Source organism: Lepidochelys kempii, chromosome 11 (assembly GCF_965140285.1).
Source record: "Lepidochelys kempii isolate rLepKem1 chromosome 11, rLepKem1.hap1, whole genome shotgun sequence".
Taxonomy (NCBI): Eukaryota; Metazoa; Chordata; order Testudines; family Cheloniidae; genus Lepidochelys; species Lepidochelys kempii.
This window is the reverse complement of record NC_136390.1, coordinates 36,187,676-36,208,580: the sequence shown is the minus strand read 5'-3', so window position 1 is coordinate 36,208,580 and position 20,905 is coordinate 36,187,676. Positions and strand designations below refer to the sequence as shown.

Below are 20,905 nucleotides of genomic sequence, written 5' to 3'. Positions count from 1 at the left end.
AATGCTTGAGTGGTTAAGTGTCATGGCATATGATGCACCCATAATGTCTAGCATAAATTTAGGCATTAAAACCAGAGTGAAAATCTTTTCGCCACATCTTATTGACATCAGTTTTTGTGCTCATAGACTGGAATAGAAATCTTTATTTCTTTTGTCCCGCTTCTGAAAATTTTGGAGCTGCTTACTAGAAATTAGTAGTGTATTATACATTAATGTTTTTAGTCCAAAACACATCTGAGCATATTTAGTGGATTAAGTTTAGAAGTGTGTGCAACAAGAGTGATGTAGTGGTGGGAGTCTGCTATAGACCACTGGACCAGGGGGATGAGGTAGATGAGGCTTTCTTCTGGCAGCTCACGGAAGCTACTAGATTGCATGCCCTGATTCTCATGGGTGACTTTAATTTTCCTGATATCTGCTGGGAGAGCAATACAGCGGTGCATAGACAATCCAGGAAGTTTTTGGAAAGCGTAAAGGACAATTTCCTGGCGCAAGTGCTAGAGGAGCCAACTAGGGGGGGCGCTTTTCTTGACCTGCTGCTCACAAACCGGGTAGAATTAGTGGGGGAAGCAAAAGTGGATGGGAATCTGGGAGGCAGTGACCATGAGTTGGTTGAGTTCAGGATCCTGACGCAGGGAAGAAAGGTAAGCAGCAGGATACGGACCCTGGACTTCAGGAAAGCAGACTTCGACTCCCTCAGGGAACGGATGGCCAGGATTCCCTGGGGGACTAACTTGAAGGGGAAAGGAGTCCAGGAGAGCTGGCTGTATTTCAAGGAATCCCTGTTGAGGTTACAGGGACTGTCAAGGTTCCTCCCCCACTCTGAACTCTAGGGTACAGATGTGGGGACCTGCATGAAAAACCTCCTAAGCTTATCTTTACCAGCTTAAGTCAAAACTTCCCCAAGGTACAAAATATTACACCCGTTGTCCTTGGACTGGCCGCTACCACCACCAAACTAATACTGGTTACTGGGGAAGAGCTGTTTGGACACGTCCTTCCCCCCAAAATACTTCCCAAAACCTTGCACCCCACTTCCTGGACAAGGTTTGGTAAAAAGCCTCACCAATTTGCCTAGGTGACTACAGACCCAGACCCTTGGATCTTAAGAACAATGAACAATCCTCCCAACACTTGCACCCCCCCTTTCCTGGGAAATGTTGGATAAAAAGCCTCACCAATTTGCATAGGTGACCACAGACCCAAACCCTTGGATCTGAGAACAATGAAAAAGCATTCAGTTTTTTACAAGAAGACTTTTAATAAAAAATAGAAGTAAATAGAAATAAAGAAATCCCCCCTGTAATATCAGGATGGTAGATACCTTACAGGGTAATTAGATTCAAAAACATAGAGAACCCCTCTAGGCAAAACCTTAAGTTACAAAAAAGATACACAGACAGAAATAGTTATTCTATTCAGCACAATTCTTTTCTCAGCCATTTAAAGAAATCATAATCTAACACATACCTAGCTAGATTACTTACTAAAAGTTCTAAGACTCCATTCCTGTTCTGTCCCTGGCAAGAGCAGCATACAGACAGACACAGACCCTTTGTTTCTCTCCCTCCTCCCAGCTTTTGAAAGTATCTTGTCTCCTCATTGGTCATTTTGGTCAGGTGCCAGCGAGGTTACCTTTAGCTTCTTAACCCTTTACAGGTGAGAGGAGCTTTCCCCTGGCCAGGAGGAATTTCAAAGGGGTTTACCCTTCCCTTTATATTTATGACAGGGACAAACCATCCCAATGAGTCAAAAGAATAGTAAATATGGCAGGCGACCAGCTTGGCTTAATGGTGAAATCCTAGCGGATCTTAAACATAAAAAAGAAGCTTACAAGAAGTGGAAGGTTGGACATATGACCAGGGAAGAGTATAAAAATATTGCTCGGGCATGTAGGAATGATATCAGGAGGGCCAAATCGCACCTGGAGCTGCAGCTAGCCAGAGATGTCAAGAGTAACAAGAAGGGTTTCTTCAGGTATGTTGGCAACAAGAAGAAAGCCAAGGAATGTGTGGGCCCCTTACTGAATGAGGGAGGCAACCTAGTGACAGAGGATGTGGAAAAAGCTAATGTACTCAATGCTTTTTTTGCCTCTGTTTTCACTAACAAGGTCAGCTCCCAGACTGCTGCGCTGGGCATCACAAAATGGGGAAGAGATGGCCAGCCCTCTGTGGAGACAGAGGTGGTTAGGGACTATTTAGAAAAGCTGGACCTGCACAAGTCCATGGGGCCGGACGAGTTGCATCCGAGAGTGCTGAAGGAATTGGCGGCTGTGATTGCAGAGCCATTGGCCATTATCTTTGAAAACTTGTGGTGAACCGGGGAAGTCCCGGATGACTGGAAAAAGGCTAATGTAGTGCCAATCTTTAAAAAAGGGAAGAAGGAGGATCCTGGGAACTACAGGCCAGTCAGCCTCACCTCAGTCCCTGGAAAAATCATGGAGCAGGTCCTCAAAGAATCAATCCTGAAGCACTTGCATGAGAGGAAAGTGATCAGGAACAGCCAGCATGGATTCTCCAAGGGAAGGTCATGCCTGACTAATCTAATCGCCTTTTATGATGAGATTACTGGTTCTGTGGATGAAGGGAAAACAGTAGATGTATTGTTTCTTGACTTTAGCAAAGCTTTTGACACGGTCTCCCACAGTATTCTTGTCAGCAAGTTAAGGAAGTATGGGCTGGATGAATGCACTATAAGGTGGGTAGAAAGCTGGCTAGATTGTCGGGCTCAACGGGTAGTGATCAATGGCTCCATGTCTAGTTGGCAGCTGGTATCAAGTGGAGTACCCCAAGGGTCGGTCCTGGGGCCGGTTTTGTTCAATATCTTCATAAATGATCTGGAGGATGGTGTGGATTGCACTCTCAGCAAATTTGTGGATGATACTAAACTGGGAGGAGTGGTAGATACGCTGGAGGGGAGGGATAGGATACAGAAGGACCTAGACAAATTGGAGGATTGGGCCAAAAGAAATCTGATGAGGTTCAATAAGGATAAGTGCACGGTCCTGCACTTAGGATGGAAGAACCCAATGCACAGCTACAGACTAGGGACCGAATGGCTAGGCAGCATTTCTGCGGAAAAGGACCTAGGGGTGACAGTGGACGAGAAGCTGGATATGAGTCAGCAGTGTGCCCTTGTTGCCAAGAAGGCCAATGGCATTTTGGGATGTATAAGTAGGGGCATAGCGAGCAGATCGAGGGACGTGATCGTTCCCCTCTATTCGACATTGGTGAGGCCTCATCTGGAGTACTGTGTCCAGTTTTGGGCCCCACACTTCAAGAAGGACGTGGATAAATTGGAGAGAGTCCAGCGAAGGGCAACAAAAATGATTAGGGGACTGGAACACATGAGTTATGAGGAGAGGCTGAGGGAGCTGGGATTGTTTAGCCTGCAGAAGAGAAGAATGAGGGGGGATTTGATAGCTGCTTTCAACTACCTGAAAGGGGGTTCCAAAGAGGATGGCTCTAGACTGTTCTCAATGGTAGCAGATGACAGAACGAGGAGTAATGGTCTCAAGTTGCAGTGGGGGAGGTTTAGATTGGATATTAGGAAAAACTTTTTCACTAAGAGGGTGGTGAAACACTGGAATGCGTTACCTAGGGAGGTGGTAGAATCTCCTTCCTTAGAGGTTTTTAAGGTCAGGCTTGACAAAGCCCTGGCTGGGATGATTTAACTGGGAATTGGTCCTGCTTCGAGCAGGGGGTTGGACTAGATGATCTTCTGGGGTCCCTTCCAACCCTGATATTCTATGATTCTAGTGCAGCTTGGCATATACTTGGAAAAGACTATCACTGAAGAAAATGTGCTCACCACAATTGAATTTACCAGGCTAGCAGGAAGAAAAGGGGTGGACCACAAGAGGCTGGTTCAGGTGGGACTCTGACCCGCTATGTACACCCAGGAGAGAGAGGGTATTTACACCCCCTTCCCTCCAGACAGAAGCCTGTCTCACCTGATCCCTTGCATCTTGTTTTTATTCCTGCACGGCTTGGACAAAGCCCCTTTTAGCAAACGGATGACTGATATAGCACCAACACTGTCAGATATTTAGAAATAAACTGAGTATGGATGTGGTGCATGGAATCCAAATAATGAGCTGCTTAAATATTATGACAACAGGAGCCATGTAAGTACCTATATATAATATAATGACCAAGATTTTCAAGAATGGCTGCTTAAAAGTAGTCTCCTACTTTTGTATTTAGGCATCTAATTAAGTCGCCTGATTATAAGGAGTTCTGACCATACAAGATGCTCAGTATGTTTGAAACTCTGGCCACTTGTTTCAAGGGGAATTGACTTCAAAGGGAGCAGCATTAGATGAAAGCTGAGTATATTTGAAAATCATACCATAGGTGCCTAAAGTTAAGCTTCTCAATTCTTATTCAGGCATCACCTATAGTATGATTTTTAAAAATGGTCAGCATTGGTCTAATTCTGCTACCACTGAAGTCAATTTCCATTGAAAAGAATGATAACTCATCAACTTCAACACAAGCAGAGTTAGGTCAATGCTGAGCTACTCTGAAAGTTTTTCCTTTCTTCAGCACAATTTTGAAAATTCTGGCTATGGATTTTATGTGGACAGTACCTGCTAATTCTAATTTGTAGTGTTCTATAGCTGTGTCCCATAACAGGCTGCCTACAAGGAGGCTATATAGATTTGCATGATAATTAAAAAAGGAAAACAGTCCAAGTCAGCAAGGACTTTTACTCACTGATTAATGTGTATAAAAGGAAACTAAAGTATAGCCAGAAATCAAGCAAAAAAACTGCTTGCTTGAGGTTCTATTATCTTGGTGAGAAGTTCTGCTTTCTTAAAGGCCAATGAAATGGGGCATGTCCCCACCTCAATCAGGAGAAGGCGAATGAGCTCCTCTGGGTGCAATCCCTACCAAATAGACTCACCTGTACAGCCTGCTCTTGTTGGAGGAAGCAAACTTTAAAAGGAGAGCTGGCCCCAGGAAGGGGCACTAACTAGGAGGAAAGCTGTTGTGCCTCATAAGGAGTGGACTCTTGTTACAGAATAACTGAGAGGGGAAAAGCTAACAAGACTCCACTGCCAAAAGGTTTACCAAAACCATAAAAGGCCTTTGAAAGGGAGAAAGAGCTTTGAAGCTGCCTGAGTGTGACCCCCTGCCCACCACAGCACCTAACCCTGGTAGTTTTTATACTGTGAAAGGAAAATTTCAGATTTCAGCTATATTAGATAGCTAGGCTTAGGGCTTACAGTACAAAATGTTAACAAATATTTTCTCAATTACTCTAGCCATATATATAATTTAGTCAATTTATATTGCATACTTTTCTCTCTATTTTCTGTACTTGCCAATAAAATCTGTGCTTTATTGAAGATAACTGGAATTGGATGTGGAGATCACTGAATGGGGATAATCACTGACACACAACTCAGCCAGAGAGATACATAGTTTTTTGTCATATGTTAAACTCTAAAAAATGTGTTTGTGGTTCTGTTCACCACAAAAAGGAAATACCCCCTTACCTCAACAGCTTCCAGTCTAGTAGAAAGATAGGTCTAAGAGAGATGCACTTAGAAAATCAGGGAAAGGAATAGCATTGTGTGTCCCCCCAGGGGAGTATTGTTTGGGGTTTTGCTTTTTAACTCACTTTTTTGGGGCAATGTAGCAAAAGTGTGTCTTTAGAAGGGATCTGAATAAGGAGAAGGTGATGGGATGGCATACTGGGGAAGGAATTACATGTACAGCAGCTGGCTTTGAAAAAAGCATGAACATTGGAACAGAAGTAGACAAATGAGACATCAAGGCTGGTGTCCTTGGCTGCTGACCAGTAATCTCAGAGTGAGCTAAGTGAGGAAGTGGTTAATGGCTTGAATACAGGGTCAAGGACCACAGAAGTTACAATCTCTCACGTAAAACAGTGCAACAAGGAAACTGGTGAAAGCAAGAATGGGCATAGTGTGAGAAAAGTAATGGGAAGTGTGGAAAGCTTTGTTACATCAGCAAACTAAAGTCTGGCTCCCAGTTGTCTGACTGTAGCATTTGGGCAAATACCAAATAGCTGGAAAAATGCTATTCAGCCAAAGCTGAATTAGAAGCTGAATTGTGCTTAAACATTAAATAATACATTTTCGTGTGTTTTACTTGACCACTTATTGCAGCAGAATGCTAGTAATAAAAACAGTATTTAGTCAACCTCACAATCTAATTCACCAGAATGTATTACATTGTTAATACCTTGCTGTTGTGACCATAATAAAATAAGCCTGATTCAGATTTCAATCACACTATTATAAAACCTGGGTACATTTTGTGAAGTAAATGGCATTATAACAGTGTAAAACTGAAGTGAGATCAGAATCTGGCCATCTTTGCTAATTATTCAAACTTTCTTTACTGGACCCCTATATTTAAAGCATATTTTTCTCATTTTACTGTTTTAATACAAATTGCAGGAGTGGATAATGACACAAATAGCCCCCCTAGAAGCTCCTGAAACCACTTAAACCTGTATTCTTTCAGGGTTTCTGAATTCACTCCTGATTAGGACTGTCTGATACAGTGGAGGAGGGCAGAGTGAGAGTGAGAGGGAGTGGGTGAAGAGGTAACTAATATTGGGGTGGTAGATGGGATAGGAATAACATTCAAAGGATAACTTGAACAGGGGAAATGGGAAGTGGATGGAGATGGTAGGGAAAGATGAAGGAAGTGGAACTTCCTCAAAACCTTTCATCAACCTGGGCTGCAGCCCCATCAGAAATGGCTGTAAGGAAAAGTGGAGAAGCAATGGTCCAGCTGACCATGCTGCAGATACAGTAGAAAGGAAGCTGAACATCCTTCTATTTGGCTTCTGATAGGATTTTGAAAAAATATTTGTCCAAGGCCAAATATCAGAATTTACCTTGTATGCAGCCAAATACCTACACCAGGAGTGGCCAAACTTACTGACCTTCTGAGTCGCATACAATAATTTTCAGAAGTTTGAGAGCCGCAAGACACGCACAACCTGCCCCGTGGGGCGGTGCCTGCTGGGGTGTGGGACTTCTGCCCCGATGCCCCCGCACTGGGCCAAAGCCCTTAGAACCTCCACTCTGCAGGGCAGAAGCCCCTTGTCCCACCACAGGGCAGAAGCCCCGAGCTTCCCAGTCTTGTTGGGGGGTGGCAGCTCCAGGAGCCGCACTTTAACTGTAAAAGAGCCACATGCGGCTCACAAGCCACAGTTTGGCCACGCCTGATCTATACTCAAAGCTACATTTCAGTTCATCTCTACTTCATAGCCTGTCAGTGTTCCCAGTCCTCACACTTAACTCCAATGAGTTGCACTACTGCAAGTGTGGGCCAATGACTATGCCATGAATCTTGACTACTGGAATACAGAAGCATCCCTCTCTGTGCTGCTTTGCAGCAAATCTTGGTTGCAGAGCTGCAGGCTGCTTTTAGCTTCCATGGCAGGTTGACCTTTCCTTTGAATACACCTGATGCTTTGGAGCCAACATCCATGGCCTTCTGGAGCTCACATGGCTCAAAAGCCCATGAATATTTTCAGCTGGATCTGTCTTCAAGTATCTGCCTTAACTCTGAATTACCATGCGTGTGCCAGTTTGGATTACAGTAGTCACATTTCATGAATCTCTTTCTTTTTGGAGTTTTATTTTTATTTTGCCTATTTATAAAAAAGGTAAAAAATAATTTTAAAAGTAAGTGTAAAGACAAGAATGTCAATCCTAAAGAGGCTACTTGATTATTGTAACAAAGACATGCCAAGGCTTTTGCTGGAGGAAGTAACTATATAGTTTTGCTCTATCTAAAATTGTCCCAAAATGTACAAATATATATATATATATAGAGAGAGAGAGAGAGAGAGAGATAAAAATTCTTGTGAAAAACAGTTACAACATGTTTAATAAAATAAGAGTCTACAACAAACTTATAAAAACTTCATCCACCATTGAAATGTGGCCAGCTCTTACAGGAACCGTTTAATAAATAGTTCATGACAAACCTATATAGTTGTTTAGGATAAGAAGTGTGTGAAGAGTTGTCTTCGCTAAAGGAGGCTATAGGGTGAATTTAATATATTAATTACCCAGTTTGGAATTTGCCCAGAACACCATGGTTTAGAGAGAACTTATCTTGCTTCCAATATTCTAAAGCCTGTGTTATGCAATATAACCTGCCATATGTTCATTGTTTTACTCACTTAGATGTTGAGTTATAAAGAATCCTATGATGACAAATTTCTATGTTTATGTTTCTGCGAGCCACACAGTTTTATGGATATTTTATTTAAGTTTTAACTATTCAAGTAAAAATGTATCCCTAATGAAAAATCTATAAACAAATTTAAATCCAAATTATATTTTTGTAATTAGTTTTGTTTAATGGTGATGCTAGTGAATCTAAAATGTTAATAGCACTGGCTAGCTCAAGACCTTGAGGAATAGACCAGTAAGTGCTATTCATGGATTTCCACACATTTATTTGCAGGGATGTATCTCATTCCTGACTTGCAACACTCTTGCTATTACCAGAGATCAATAGTTCTTCTGAATTCTGCCAAAGGTGTTTTTTTTGCTTTGTGTGGGGCTACAGCTGGAGGCCACAGAGCCCAGGACAAAAAATAGAAGCAAGAATGTCCTCTAAAACAGCAGCCTCACACCAGTTCATTTGCTCCCATTCCTGCACCCCCGGGCGCTCAACCCCCTCACACTCACAAGGTGTTGTGTCTGCCACCTTGGTGTTTTTCTTCAACTTCATTTTTAATCTTTTCCTCTTCTTTCTAGGCTTATCCCCCCTTGTAGACCTCCTCTCCTGATCACTCCTCTATTCACTTTTTTCTTCTGCTTCCTTCTTCTCTCTGGGTACTTTGCTTCTTGTTTTCCAAGTCCCACCCCATAGCTGATCCACATATGTGAGGATGGCCATTAGTTCAGGGTTCTGCATGCTGTTAGTTTGTGTTGAAGGTGCTGTGTGATGACTCTGTCACCTTTACAGAATTCTCTATGTACTGGTTCCCCAAAGCTGCAGAAAAAGACAACCCTTGCTAGGCGCGCCACTGCGTTCGTGAGGGTGACTGCTGCAGTCAGTCCTTTTCCTCAACCATCCGTCCCCCCAGCAACACCCCATAGCAGCAACTCCGGTTTTGTAAGCTGGACAGATGTCTATTATGGACTATGATGAGATAGCTAAACTTATTATTGCTTGTCATTTTGAACAGAAACTTAAACCCAGGGTCTCCGCATCTGCAAGCCTAGTGTACTATTTAGCCCAGAGCAAGTTGTCTAATTATAAGCCCTTGAAAATAAAGGAATAGAATGGAAACAATGAGGACGTACGGTCATTTTACAAAATCCCTTTGCTAGTCTTGTACTTATGCCAACAATAATCAAAGACATATCTGTGTGCCAATGTTTTAGTGGACTGAAAAAGCTCAGTAGTCAGCTTTTTCTTAGGTTCCAGATGAAGACATAACGCAAGTCCCAGTGCTCTAAGGACAAAAACAGAGCCATGACAAATATCACAAAGTTGAGTATTTTTGTCACTTGTGCATTTCTTTGAGTAAGATATGAATGGTGTAGCACAGAATATAGCAATAATTAGATAGTACTGTTTTATTATCTATATTCTAGGTAGGTGACATATTATTTAAAATAATTAATTCTTGATTCTATAAGGTTCTGCACCGAAACTTTTACTTTCACCAGTAACTTGTCTTCAGATGTCATAAAAGTCTTTGTAGATGCCTTCAGGCAATTTAGTTTAGCTTATTCAGATATAAAAAACATTTATGGCATGTCTTCAGCTCAAAGACATTTTACTTCACTTCTGAGAGGTTTCAAATATAAGTACTAGAAAAAAGGAATCACATATAAAAGAAATATAATGCATACACTCAGCAGCAGAAGTAATCAAATATAAAAGCACTGTTAGAAATCAGTGAAAATTAATTTAAACTTATGTAAAACAGAATATACCTGGACAAAAATGTGTGGCTATATGTTCTGCTCAAGTCCTCCAGCCACCAGTTAATGGAGGAAAGTGACTGAGAGAAAAGTGCAATAGGGTATATCACAAAATGTCATGCTAAAATATACTCCAACATATTCTATGGCATTTTTTTGTATGATGGGATCTTATGATATAGTAGTCACCCAGAAATCAGGTTCTCTAACTAACTCCATGGACTGGGATGTATACATGAGGAATAGCATGTCTTGAACCTAGGCTTCCAGGCAGTGCTCAGCCCATGGTTGACACCTGGCAGCTCACTGGAACCTTGGGAGAAGGGGGCTAGCAGAGCATTAGCTCACCAAGAGCTCAGCTGAGAAAGTTCCTGATTGGGGGAGATGTCCGGCCCCGCTGGCTGGCCCAGATGTACTAAAGCCAGAACGAGGCACAGGAAGGTGTCTGAACTGCCCCTATGGACCCTGTCACCTGTTTTTTGCCTCCCAACCTGTTCCTGCCTCTTTATCCCAGATCCCCATCTGCTCCTGGTTCCCTCTTTCGTGCTTTGCTCCAGGTCCATGTTCCTATATCCTACTGACTCCCAGCACTGGCTTCGACCCATGGCTTGACCACTGGTTCATCCCCTGTCTCTGACTCCAATCTGACTTTAACCCTTGACTTGATTCCTGACTCTGCCTTCAGCTTTGACACCTGGCTTTGGATCCTGGCACTTGACTCTAACCATGACTGCCAATGCCCTACCTAGTCCTTACAGTATGTTATAAACATTTACCATTCCTCTTACCCAGAAGCTGCTGCAACATGGTACCTGTTATCTGTGAAAGAACAGATTTTCAGGGAAGTGTGTTGCCACCTTTTTATTACTTGGTCCAAATCCTACAGGTTTTTTTTTTTTTTTTAAATATCCCTCTTTAAATGCACTTTTTGCATGGAGGACATTTGAACTTATTTTAATTTTCTAAATGTCTAAAATTCTCCATCTCTCTTTGAATTCTGACTGCTACTGTTCACATTCCAGTAACTGAATTGCATCTTAGGTGAACGGTAGTAACTAAGCTTAAGTGCAGTGAGATTTACATAAAAATTCCAGATTCATCTAGTAAACAGGGAAGGCTAGATTCATACTTGTGCTGGCACTAGGAATAGAGAGGAAGCAGTTTGAACCTCCTCTATTCAGGGGCAGCTGAGGACTGGTGTAGCTCCCAGTAATGCCACAGAATTGCTGGGGTGCAGGACTGCCTTGATCATGCCTCTAGATAAATTAGAGGATTGGGCCAAAAGAAATCTGATGAAGTTCAACGAGAACAAGTGCAGAGTCCTGCACTTAGGACGGAAGAATCCCATGCACAGACTAGGGATGGAATGTCTAGGCAGCAGTTCTGCAGAAAAGGACCTAGGGGTTACTGTGGACGAGAAGCTGAATATGAGTCAACAGTGTGCCCTTGTTGCCAAGAAGGCCAATGGCATTTTGGGATGTATAAGTAGGGGCGTTGCCAGCAGATTGAGGGACATGGCTGTTCCCCTCTATTCGACATTGGTGAGGCCTCATCTGGAGTACTGTGTCCAGTTTTGGGCCCCACACTACGAGAAGGATGTGGAGAAATTGGAAAACGTCCAGCAGAGGGCAACAAAAATTAGGAGGGGACTGGAACACATGACTTATGAGGAGAGGCTGAGGGAACTGGGATTGTTTAGTCTGCGGAAGAGAAGAATGAGGGGGGATTTGATAGCTGCTTTCAACTAGCTGAAAGGGTGTTCCAAAGAGGACAGATCTAGACTTTTCTCAGTGGTAGCAGATGTCAGAAGGAGGAGTAATGGTCTCAAGTTGCAGTGGCGGAGGTTTAGGTTGGATAGTAGGAAAAACTTTTTCAATAGGAGGGTGGTGAAACACTGGAATGCGTTACCTAGGAAGGTGGTGGAATCTCCTTCCTTAGAAGATTTTAAGGTCAGACTTGACAAAGCCCTGGCTGGGATGATTTAGTTGGGGATTGGTCCTGCTTTGAGCGGGGGTTGGACTAGATGACCTCCTGAGGTCCCTTCCAACCCTGATATTCTATGATTCTTCCTGTCCCCAGTCTTCCCTCTCCTTATCTTGAAATGCTGCATGTTCCAGGAGTCCTGCAAACTCTATGCAGAGCTGGTGGAGCTAGGTCTGTCCTTGGAAAAGAGGTTCCTGCAGCTGGAGTATTTCCAGAGGTGGAGGAGATTATATTTGTCCAACAGCCTCTTTGTACCAGCTGGACTGACGTAGGGCAAATGATGCCTTGGGCTTAGAGTGTTTCACAAAATAATTAAAGAACATATTTCAGAGTAGCAGCCGTGTTAGTCTCTATCCGCAAAAAGAAAAGGAGTACTTGTGGTAGCTCACGAAAGCTTATGCTCAAATACATTTGTTAGTCTCTAACGTGCCACAAATACTCCTTTTCTTTTTAAAGAACGTAGTGTAACACTGATTTAAAAACACCTGTGGTACCCATATAGCCCATATGTTGATAGCATTAGCTATCAACAATGCAGCTGCATTGCTTCTATGTCACTACTGTGGAGAGGGCTCAGGAAATTTTGCCACCTTGTCATAAAATCTTTTTCAGAGCATGTTTTTATGATATGGTGGTGAAAATGCTTGAGCCCTGTGTACGCTAACCTAACACTGTTGTTACCACTGGTTTAGCTTTGTCCTGGGTGGTAGTTGCTATAATATGGGGTACACATTTTTCCCAATGTAGGCGGGGCACTATAAGCATAATATTAACAATGACAGTGTTTTAAAATGAAAACAAGCTAACCAAATAAACAAACAGAAGTGAACAGTGTTCCAATAACGATCCTAAGAAGAATCATGCCTTTTAAGACCAATTGTAAGGAAAAGGCACATAGGTCAACAGACTCAAGTGACAAGTGCTCAAACCTGTAAGGTGTGGAAGAAAAGTGTTGCTCAGCCAACGGGGCCCAGGGGAGTCTCAAACAGCTATCTGGGCAAATGTGGCAGCTCAGTTTTCAGTCTCCAGAGAAAGCCTGTTAAAGTAATTTTCAGCTTCCCCTTTTGACTAGAAATAAGGTGTGGATTTGACTACAGGATCCTTATTATTGCTGAGTATATTAATATGAAGAAGGTGTCTTGGTCAGGCTGTTTCAGGAAGATATCAGCAAAGGCCATATCCTTGTATCCCAGCATGAAAAAATCTTAAAAGAATAAAAGTTTCAGCATCACTGCATGTTACCGGGTTGCTTGCTGAATTCACAGTCTGCCTTAACCATTTTCGCCCTGTATCAGTGTCTTCTGCCCTCTCCAGAATTTCTGTGACTCCACTGTTACTTTACCTTTCATGGTTCTCTAGCCTTTTCCTTGAGAAAAGTTCTCTCCATTTTTATATTCCTCTTCCATCTGCTGTAGCTTATCAACAGGAGTCCCCGTTCTGTTTTTCGCATTATACCCGATGTAGTATTGATGGTATCTATTGTTTTGTTTTGCTATGCACTGTACCCATACTAAATGTGAGGAGTGCTTGTGTTGGCATGACAGGAGCTTTTCCCACCTTGTCCGATGTGCGCCTTTTGTGGATGGACAGATAGTTCAGTCTTTTGTCCTCTTTTCTAACACTAAAGTTCACTCCATTTTTAAAATAATATTTCACATTCATATGGTGTCTATTAAAATAAACAGAACAGTAAAAACTAAATATTTATAATAATTCTCTTTTTTCGCTGTTAAAAATAACGATTAAATCTTTAGCAAATAAGATCCTCAAGGTCTTTTTAAAATGAGTTAATGCTGCGGCAATTCCCAGATCAGAAGTTAGGAGCACCATTCTGCTCCTGGCTGGCCCTGATCAAAATTCCTATTTCCTCTCATCTAAAAGGCTTGGAGGTTTGGTTCACATGGTGGTATCAGTTTGGTAAAATATATGAGATGTAACTACTTGGGCATTTAAATTATGAGCATTTATTGTTATAGAAAGCATAAATTTGTTTTTGCTGTTAAAATTAGGTGTGGTGTTAAATAACCAGGTGTGGTGGGTTTTTTCCTTCACTATTTTTCCTAACTTATTTGCATTTTTTTTGTAGGACATTCTTATGCAAGAGGCTAAACGTAATTAAATTTGCAGGATGAAAAGATGGCACAGGCATTGCTGGTACCACCAGGACCTGACAGCTTCTGCTATTTTACTAGAGAATCTCTCGCAGCTATTGAAAAGCGTGCCACAGAAGAAAAAGCTAAAAAACCCAAACAAGATCATACAGATGACGATGATGAAGATGGCCCAAAGCCAAATAGTGACTTGGAAGCAGGAAAGACACTGCCATTTATTTATGGTGACATACCTCCGGGAATGGTGTCCGAGCCCTTGGAGGACCTGGACCCATATTATATCAATAAAAAAGTGAGTGTTTATTAAGACTGCTGGTTGGATGCCTCTTTTGACAGTCGGGCAAAATTCTGTAGAGCAATTGAATTTTTTTTCCTGTTCTCTCTCTCCCTCTTGCGAAAGTAAATGCATTATGTTATTTTCATTATAATATATCTGATCCTTTAATCTAATTGTACCTTTCAGTATTTAATACTGGGAGAAATTGCTGGAGAGTAATCGTCTACACAGAGTAGCATTATTCTATGAACTATTAATGATAGAGGTTAAGAGTTTAATCACTGTATTTTTAGAGCAATCAAGCCACAACACTATACTGAGAGGCTATTGGCCTGACTCCAATCTGATTTATGCCAATTTTATACTGCTGTAACCCCATAGGCTTTAACTGAGTTACACCTGATTGATACCAGGTAAGTGGCACAAAATTGGCCTGCAGATTGTTGAAAACAGATTCTGGGATGGAAAAGGTTGTAGGTAACAGGGTAGTGCCAGCCCATCTTCAACTGGCAGTTTGTGGTATTCATCATAGTAAAGTTGGGATATGCAGGAGAGTTTTATGGCTTTGAAGGCTAGTTCAGGAAGGGTGTTCTATGCATAAGGGGCAGTGTGCAAAGAGTTCAAAGATGCTTGTGGTAGAAGTGGACAAGTAAGTGGATAAGGCTGTGGATATAAAGTTGCAGTTCCTTAGCACATAATGTATTTATATTTGTAAAAGAGTTTGTAACCCACAAGAAGCACACTCCAGCCCCCAACCAACTGCATAATCATATTGTCCTCACCCTGACCGTACCCTTCTCCGACTCCTTCTTGTGTTGTCATCTCCTCCTATTATTTTCTCCGTCTTCACCTAAGATCTGATTCTGCAACCCCTTAACTCACTCAAGCTATCCCTTTAACTTCTATGCAGTTTACCTTATCTATTGCACCATACATTCTAGGATCTGGTAATGAATATCCTGACCATCTCCAAAGGAGCCTGATAGCCCCACTTGACTCTGCTTGTGATAGCAAACACCACTCAATAAAAGAGGGGACTGATTCAGCTGGCTAAAAATTTGGGAAAACTTCTGAATGTTGATTGTAAACAGCAAACAATAATTAAAGAATAGAATCAAAATACTGAATGGAGGAAACCTCCTATAGGGATCACAGTAAAGTTGAGTCTTGAGGAAGAATTTGAAAAAAGAGTTTTGTGGCTTTGAAGACTAGTTTAGTAAGGGTGTTCCATGCATAAGGAACCATGTGCAACAGGTACAAAGATGTATGTGGGAGAAATGGACAAGTAAGCAAATAATCACCTTGGTGTGACCATGTTTTTTCACCTTTCCTTTGTTTTATTATATTCTCAAGCCGTGAAACATCAACTTTTTTCAGTGTCCTTTTTTTCTCTTAAATTTATTTTCAGGGTTTTCATTTTTATTTTTTCTCTTAAGCTCTCTCTTTCTAAAAGACATGTTTTGATCCAGCCTGTTTGTTTTATCTTCAGCATTTGCTTTGTTTTCTTTCTCTGCTCTCCTTTCTTTTCTCTTTCCCATTCCCTCTTCATTCTGTTTCTCTTCACTATTGCCTCTGTCCTCTTCATTTCTCCCTCTCCCCCAAGTTGTCTCTTTCTCTTCTGCAGTCCCTCCTGCTTAGATTTTTTTTTTTTGCACTCCCTTCCCATAAACCATCTTCCCTGCTTTTCCACTTCCCCCACAGCTCTGTCCTTCTATGGTCTGACTGAAACTCTCCTTCACAAACAAGCCTTGCTGCTGCCCTAATGAACTTCTCTCCACAGGCTGGTACTCTGTTCTCTTATACTCCTACACATTGGCTTTTCTACACCTGACTCCTCCCTGCCTCATTACTGCTCCATCCAACATTTCCTTTCTGACCACATACCTGCAAGTAAGCAGAAGGCTACAATGCAGCATCTGCTGCTTTCAGGGGAGATAAAAACTGATGATTTAAAAAAATTAGATTTTTTTATTTAAATTTCATTTTTCTTTCTAAAATAAACCAATTTAAAACGAAATTTGAATGTATGACTGTATTAAAGATAACATTTACTATAATCTATTAAAATCATTTGAATTAAATGAAATAGTGTTCAAGCAGCCTAAGTAAACTGCTGAAGTGAAAAAATGTATCATCCAAAAAATTTTGCCCAACTTGAGTGGTGGCCACTTTGTATACAGGAAATTTGCTGAGTTTGAAGCCAAGTACTGTGAAATTATATGAAACTTTAAAAACCCACAGACACACAATACTGTAAGACTTGTAAGATAAACTTGCAAGAGTTGGCAGCAATGGATATAGGAAGGTGACTAATAGGCTGGGGATCAGTGAGCAGCTTCCCACTAAAAAAAAATCAGAAGGCAGATAAAGAATACACTACAAATGATCTAAATATCTAAAAAAATACTTATGAATTTTAGGCCAATATGTTTTTATGGCAGTCTGAGTTAAGATTTTTAAATGCTTGAAGTTGGCAAAACTGTAGATAGCTCACAGAGGTAAGAGAAGTCCCCTTTTTCCTATATTGTACCATATTATAAGATGACTAGCAAAAAGAGAACTTTACAAAAATATGAGTATAGGAGACAAATTGTTGGTAGAGAACCTCTAGAGGAGGCTTTGGACTATATGTGACTCTATCAGCAGGGGCATCATACTAAATTGGTGTTTGGTGATTGTGGGAGGTCTGAACTTCACAGAACTGTAATAGAAGAAGGAAGTGAAAAAGTAAACAGCCCCTTATCTTGTTCATTTGGAAAAATCCCATGATACTAACATTGCTGGTCTACTGTAGTTAGAGTTGCTTCCCTTAGCAGCATTGTTTTTTTTTTAAATTACAGCTCCATGTTCAATATTAAAAATTAACATTCTCCTTGAGTGGAAAGTAAAGTAGATTCCAATATGTGATTACAAAACCCATCACTTACTAATGAAGATGAAATAAATTGCACTTGTGTAGTTAATTAATGTGGAAAGAGAGTGCATAGCTAATATATTAGGGTCATTTAGGCAACTCGAAGAAATATAAGTGTAGGGCAGAGAATAACTTTTTTTTCTTTCCATTTTTGGATACCATAGCAGCAGCTTGGTTTTGTGCAGTATTTTCAATTAAAAGGTTTTTGCATTATGTTCATTTGACCCCTTGTCTGATTTCCTGTATTATTCTACAGCCAAAGTATTTAAAAAAACCCACCCAATCTTATGCTAAAAGCTAGTAGTGGACATCCTCAACAAACCTAAAGCTAATTTCTGACCATCAGTGAACTCAAAACGTCACGTGGGGACAAGGAAGTTGGATACAAAGGTTTAGAACGACAAACTAGTCAGGGACTAGCTAACCCATTCGCAGTAATGAGTAAACTTCAGACCCTGTTTACTGCAACTGGCATCTGTTCTTAAATGTCTAGCAACCTGATTCTTTGAACAAAAGAAGAATGGACATAAGTGACTAATGAGAATTACTCATCCCCCTTGCTGATGCTATCACTTATCCAGTTAGGAGAAAGTACTTTTAATCATAGAGGTTGTTGCAATCAGGAGAAAATTGTATATGAATTGGAATCTGGCAACTGACTCTGCTGCAGCAATGACCTTAAGATGGGCAGTATTTTCCCATCACAACTGACAGAAAGTCAATCCTGGGAGTGGGAGGCAATCTGTGTCAGCATGACTCCCTTCTAACAACAGACACATTCCGTGGGTGGTCTTTCACAGCCTAATTTCCCCACTATATGTACCAGACCAGTGACCTTGGGGAAAGGGCAGCTTCCTTAGCTTGGTTTCTCCCCCACCAAAGTGGGGTCCAATTTACCTCCCGCCAGAGAGGAGACCTTGTGGGAGTGAGGAAGTTAGGGAGAGGGCAGCATCTCTAATCACATAAAGTACTAGTTTTTACAGAGTGCAAGCAACTTAGAAAGCAGCGATATTGTGATATTACAAAGCAGAGTCAAGGAATTTGACAAAGACTGAAAGGAATTGTAGTAATACCCTGAAGAAGTTTCAGGCAGGATCAAAGATCAAAGTGAATCCCAAACACATTTGGAATAGAAATAACAAAAATCTAGAAGAGGACCACCTACAGGAAAATACTGACTGTGTGTCCTTTAAGCCAACATGTAAATGACAATAAATACACAAAACTGAGTGTTCACAGACAAAGTCAGTAAGGTAGCCATGCTATAACTGAGAACAGAGTTTGTCCTTTTGGATCTCTTTCATGGTCTCGGGCTGCTGGGACTGATGCCAGCTGGCATTTTTGTTATTCCCTTCATTTGCCTATGGACAGACTTATTCAGGAAATTCATATAATTGATACTACTGTTATTTAAAATCTAAACTCAAAATACAGTGATTTTCTATTACATTTAAATTCTTTAGGGACAGATTATCATACCTTTAATCACAGTGAATACAGTACTTTACCATTTGTGGAGGAAGATAACTGCTAAGATACAGTCAGTATATTGGAATTTCCCCTTAGCATGTTTGAGTGCAATACAATGTATTTGATTTTATTTGTAACCTTGATTTTACTTAAATACTTGATTTTATTGTTATAAATTGTCTTTATATGTCTGAAAATGTGTAATATAAATGAAATAAAAATACATGTTTATTTTAGTGATGAAAGGCCATATTCTGCTGCCATTAACACTGATGACAAAATTTCCCATTGATATTATATGCGTTGAATCCTGATCCCATTAAAATTTCTATAACACAAATTTTAGAACATTCGAAAATTAACAGTGGATAACTTAAATCAGCTGTTTCCTTAGAAATTCGGCATTTACTTGCCACAAGTGATGAACAGAATAGGACTTTCACTTCTAAAGGCTTAGTCCTACAAGGTGGACAGTTCCCTTGAGGACAGGGGAACAAAGTGCCAGAGTTGAAAATGCTATGTACACTGCACTTTCATTGTATATTCTTCTTTTCCAGACTTTCATAGTACTGAATAAAGGAAAGACAATTTTCCGTTTCAGTGCCACATCTGCCTTGTACATTTTAACTCCTGTCAACCCTGTTAGAAAAATTGCTATTAAGATTTTGGTACATTCATATCCTTTTCAAGTGGTTAATTTCAAATGGGACTGTTTTAAAAAGTATCATTACTGAAATAACACTTTTCATTTAAATATACAAATAACTGCTCTTGTATCTGTACATACATTCATTGAACATACTCCAATCACTCTTAAAAAGCATCAGTGTCACAACTGCAGTACGCAGCTCATCCCAAACCACAGAATTCCACACTGAATCACCCACTACTGTCAGATTTTAAATATTTGGTTTTAGATACAACTTTAAGCCTTTCTCCTCCAATGAGCTCTATGTGGGAAGACTCCTGCATCCATGCAGAGTCCCAATGACTTCATTAATAAGAAATAACTGAGTCTGATCCTGTTACTCATGCAAATAGTCCCATTAAGTCTGATGACACTAATTAACTTTAGAAGACTACTTAAATAAGTAAAGAGCTATTTGTATGGGCACATTGGTATTGTTTTCTTCATTAGGTGGAATGTGCTCCAAAAGTGATCAGAATCAGAGTAAAGGAAAATATTTTCATATATTAGAGTAACAACTTAGGCTCTACACATCCTCCTGCATCATGATCTGCTAGTTTTGACCCCTGGGCCTGTGTCGAGTCCCATCGGCTCCACACACACATAAGGCTCAACATTAATGTATCTTAATGCAGAACTGCGGCTTTCAACAATAAACTAAAGGCAAGGTTCATGTTTGCAGCTGCAGTATGTTTATAGTACCTGACATCAGCCGTTGGTCATTTACACTGTCAGAAAATAGTCAGCATTAGATAATGGAATGGCAATATACGTGTAAAGCATGCACACTTACCACCCAATTTTACAAATGTCTCAGATCACTCAGAGCCTTGTAATATTAGGGGAGTGTAAAATAACCATAGTCCATAGAGTATTATAAATTCTTTTTTATGACTGCAAATTCACTTTAATCCAGTTAAGAAAGTGCAATCCACTGAAATATTAAGTAGTATATTTATGTAATTAAAATTCATGCTCCAATCCTGCAATGAGCTTCCATGCAACCCTATTGATATCAGAAACTTCAACTGAGCAACAGTGCAAATGTTGAAGAAAACACAACCAATGCAAGTAGCTAGTTTCATGTGAGTCCTAACTCATGTGAGTAGACCTCATCAGTAATCCTACTGGTTTTAGATGGGACTACCCAAGTGAGTAAATTGTAGGCCGAGATCCATTTTTTTTTGTTATTCATATTACATTAGCATCTGAAGTCTAAATCAGGATTAGTCCACATTGTTTTAGGTGCTGTACAAACATATGGGAAGATAAAGATAACATCCTGTGCCAGTATGTATTGTGTTCAGATCAAGAAAAAAACTATACTTATTTCATATTTTTTCATACTTAAGGATGTTGTGGATTTCATTTAAATCCACAGCCTAATAGAGTTGAAAGATAAACACATTATTTCACAATACAGAACCACTGTGCCGGAAAGTGTGTTAATTAAGATAGAGGAAATTACACGCAAACTTTTAAAGTTTTATTTAGTATATGTTATATTACTTGTATATATATT

The 20,905-nt window shown here is 40.5% G+C and overlaps 1 protein-coding gene across 1 annotated transcript in view; it reads left to right on the top strand.

Annotated features, from left to right (window-relative positions):
• The window catches only part of LOC140895597 (sodium channel protein type 2 subunit alpha), a 119,918-nt gene that overhangs the window by 10,479 nt on the left and 88,534 nt on the right, over positions 1-20,905 (top strand). Inside the window, exons 2-3 of the mRNA XM_078847952.1 lie at positions 14,010-14,326; positions 19,253-19,371. Coding sequence (XP_078704078.1) covers positions 14,060-14,326; positions 19,253-19,371 — 386 coding nt within the window. The 5' untranslated portion in view covers positions 14,010-14,059. The remainder of the gene's footprint in view (positions 1-14,009; positions 14,327-19,252; positions 19,372-20,905) is intronic.